Source organism: Aegilops tauschii, chromosome 5 (assembly GCF_002575655.3).
Source record: "Aegilops tauschii subsp. strangulata cultivar AL8/78 chromosome 5, Aet v6.0, whole genome shotgun sequence".
Lineage (NCBI taxonomy): Eukaryota > Viridiplantae > Streptophyta > Magnoliopsida > Poales > Poaceae > Aegilops > Aegilops tauschii.
In genome coordinates this window covers 546,037,791-546,039,750 of record NC_053039.3, presented here as the reverse complement: position 1 = coordinate 546,039,750, position 1,960 = coordinate 546,037,791, and the positions used below count along the sequence as shown (strand labels likewise).

General features: G+C 53.1%; 1 protein-coding gene across 1 annotated transcript; it reads left to right on the top strand.

Moving 5' to 3' along the window:
- Positions 1–825: 825 nt before the first annotated feature.
- Positions 826–1,744, top strand: LOC109733978 (uncharacterized). Its single transcript, XM_020293190.4, has 2 exons — positions 826–1,126; positions 1,250–1,744. The coding sequence occupies exons 1-2, from the start codon at positions 970–972 to the stop codon at positions 1,516–1,518; spliced, it is 426 nt and encodes a 141-aa protein (XP_020148779.1). The 5' UTR covers positions 826–969; the 3' UTR covers positions 1,519–1,744.
- The last annotated feature ends 216 nt before the right edge of the window (positions 1,745–1,960 follow it).

Below are 1,960 nucleotides of genomic sequence, written 5' to 3'. Positions count from 1 at the left end.
GTTTGTTCACACGACTGTGGACCAGATGAAGGGGAGCACCGCCATGTACCGCTTCGTCATCAACATCGCCAACAACATCTAGAATGCGGATGTTGGGGATCTAAACCACACACTTCATTTGGCTACAATGAAGCGGTTGTCGACATATGCACTCAAACTACACAAGAGAGACAATTGAAAGAAACAAACTATATGTGGTACTCCCTCCGTCCAGAAATACTTCTTAGAGAAATTGAGGTATCTAGACGTATTTTAGTTCAAGATACATCAATTTTTACTTATTTCTCCGACCAATATTTTAGAATGGAGGGAGTATTTCACAAGAAAATGGCTCACGCCGTGTGCAAGTTAACACACGTTGTGACAAAACGATCTCGCACACACAATCTATTAAGTTTGTGGCCGATTTCTGCCACATTTTCACAATCTATTAAGTACGTGACTGATTTTGGCCACATTTTCCCAAATTTGCGAGTATTCACATCCCTGGCAAGTTCATGGTTCAACGGTGGGCGTTACTTGGAGTCTTGGCTCCATGCTCTCTAAACGAAAAAGGAAGATCTCTACTAAACCGCAAATGTTCTGTACTTATCTGCAATTTTTAGAAAAAGCACGGACTGCCCTGCAAAAGGAGAACACTCGTGATAAACCTGCAATCCTATCACCAGCACGACGCTCCCATCAACTCAAAAATTAAAAAGGAAAGAAAAACACGACGCTCCCATCAAAGTTTATCCAATCCTCTGCCCGTTGCCGGCGTCTGAGTGGGCAGCCGCACGCAGCTTTGCTTCTCACTGTCCGGGGCCCCTTCTCCTATAAGATGACCCGAGGCTTCTGTTTGCCGCGTACAGATAGAAGATAGAGGCCATTGCCAGAGAGACCCAGCAACCAGCAACCAGAGAGGCCATAGCCAAGTTCTTGCAAGAGAGGAAAGAAATCGAAGAGGCAGAGAAACAGAGGGAGGCAGAGATGGGAAGAAGAAGAAGCCCGGCTCTGCCGCTGCTGGTGATCTTCGGCATCCTCGCCGTCGTCCTCGCAGCTCTTCCTCCCCTCGCCGAATCCAGCAGCAGCCACCACCACCACCACCACCAAGGCCACGGCCACCACTCCCGTGTCCAAAGCAGAGGTAAGCAACACCTTCTGGTTGCATCCTAACGCACCCTCCACGACGGAGCAGTGTGGCAGATGAGATTAATCAGCTTGTGCTGTGCGTGACTAATTGGGGATGAAATTATCTCTGGGTTTGCAGGGCACGGAGGAGAGGGAGAGCAGTCGTCCTCGGCGGCGGCGGCGAAGGCGAGGGGGAGCGCGTGGCCGTGCTGCGACAGCTGCGGCGGGTGCACCAAGTCGGACACGCCGCAGTGCCGGTGCATGGACGCGGCGCCCGGCGGGTGCCACCCGGCGTGCCGGGACTGCGTCAAGTCCCCCCTCGCCGTGCACCCGGCCGTGTACCAGTGCATGGACCGCGTCCCCAACTTCTGCCAGCGGCGCTGCAACGGCGCCGTCGCCGCCCACTGACCGTGACCGGCCGGGGCAACCGACCAGCTGACCAACCGCCCCACCACACCTACCGCCACCGGCGACGGACGAATCTTGATGGCATCACGGCCCGAGATGCCAGCCAGCCACTATTTTTTGTTTTTGTTAATTAGGCGCGGCTTGTCCTGTTGACTTGACTCTGTAACACGTATGGCTTCTTGTGTAAAGTGGAGTATAAAAACAAGCTGGACTTGGGTTTGTTTGAGCGACTCCGAGTCTCGTCCTCTGCATCATGTTTATCTCTCGAGACAGAGTTGTTGGTAGTAATTATCAAGTTCATTATTGGAGGGGTGACCGAATAACAAATACTCCTACTCTCCTACTGATCTTGCGCCTGACGCAGCACACCACCGGTCACCCGAGGATGAACGTGGACGCGGTCCGGCATCGACGTCGTGCTCCAGGGGAGGGGAAGGAGCTA

Excerpts from the sequence above, each read along its gene's own strand:
- LOC109733978 (XM_020293190.4), top strand. The coding sequence starts at position 970 with ATGGGAAGAAGAAGAAGCCCGGCTCTGCCGCTGCTGGTGATCTTCGGC. Across the intron at positions 1,127-1,249 it reads CTCCCGTGTCCAAAGCAGAG|GGCACGGAGGAGAGGGAGAG; the intron begins GTAAGCAACACC and ends CTGGGTTTGCAG.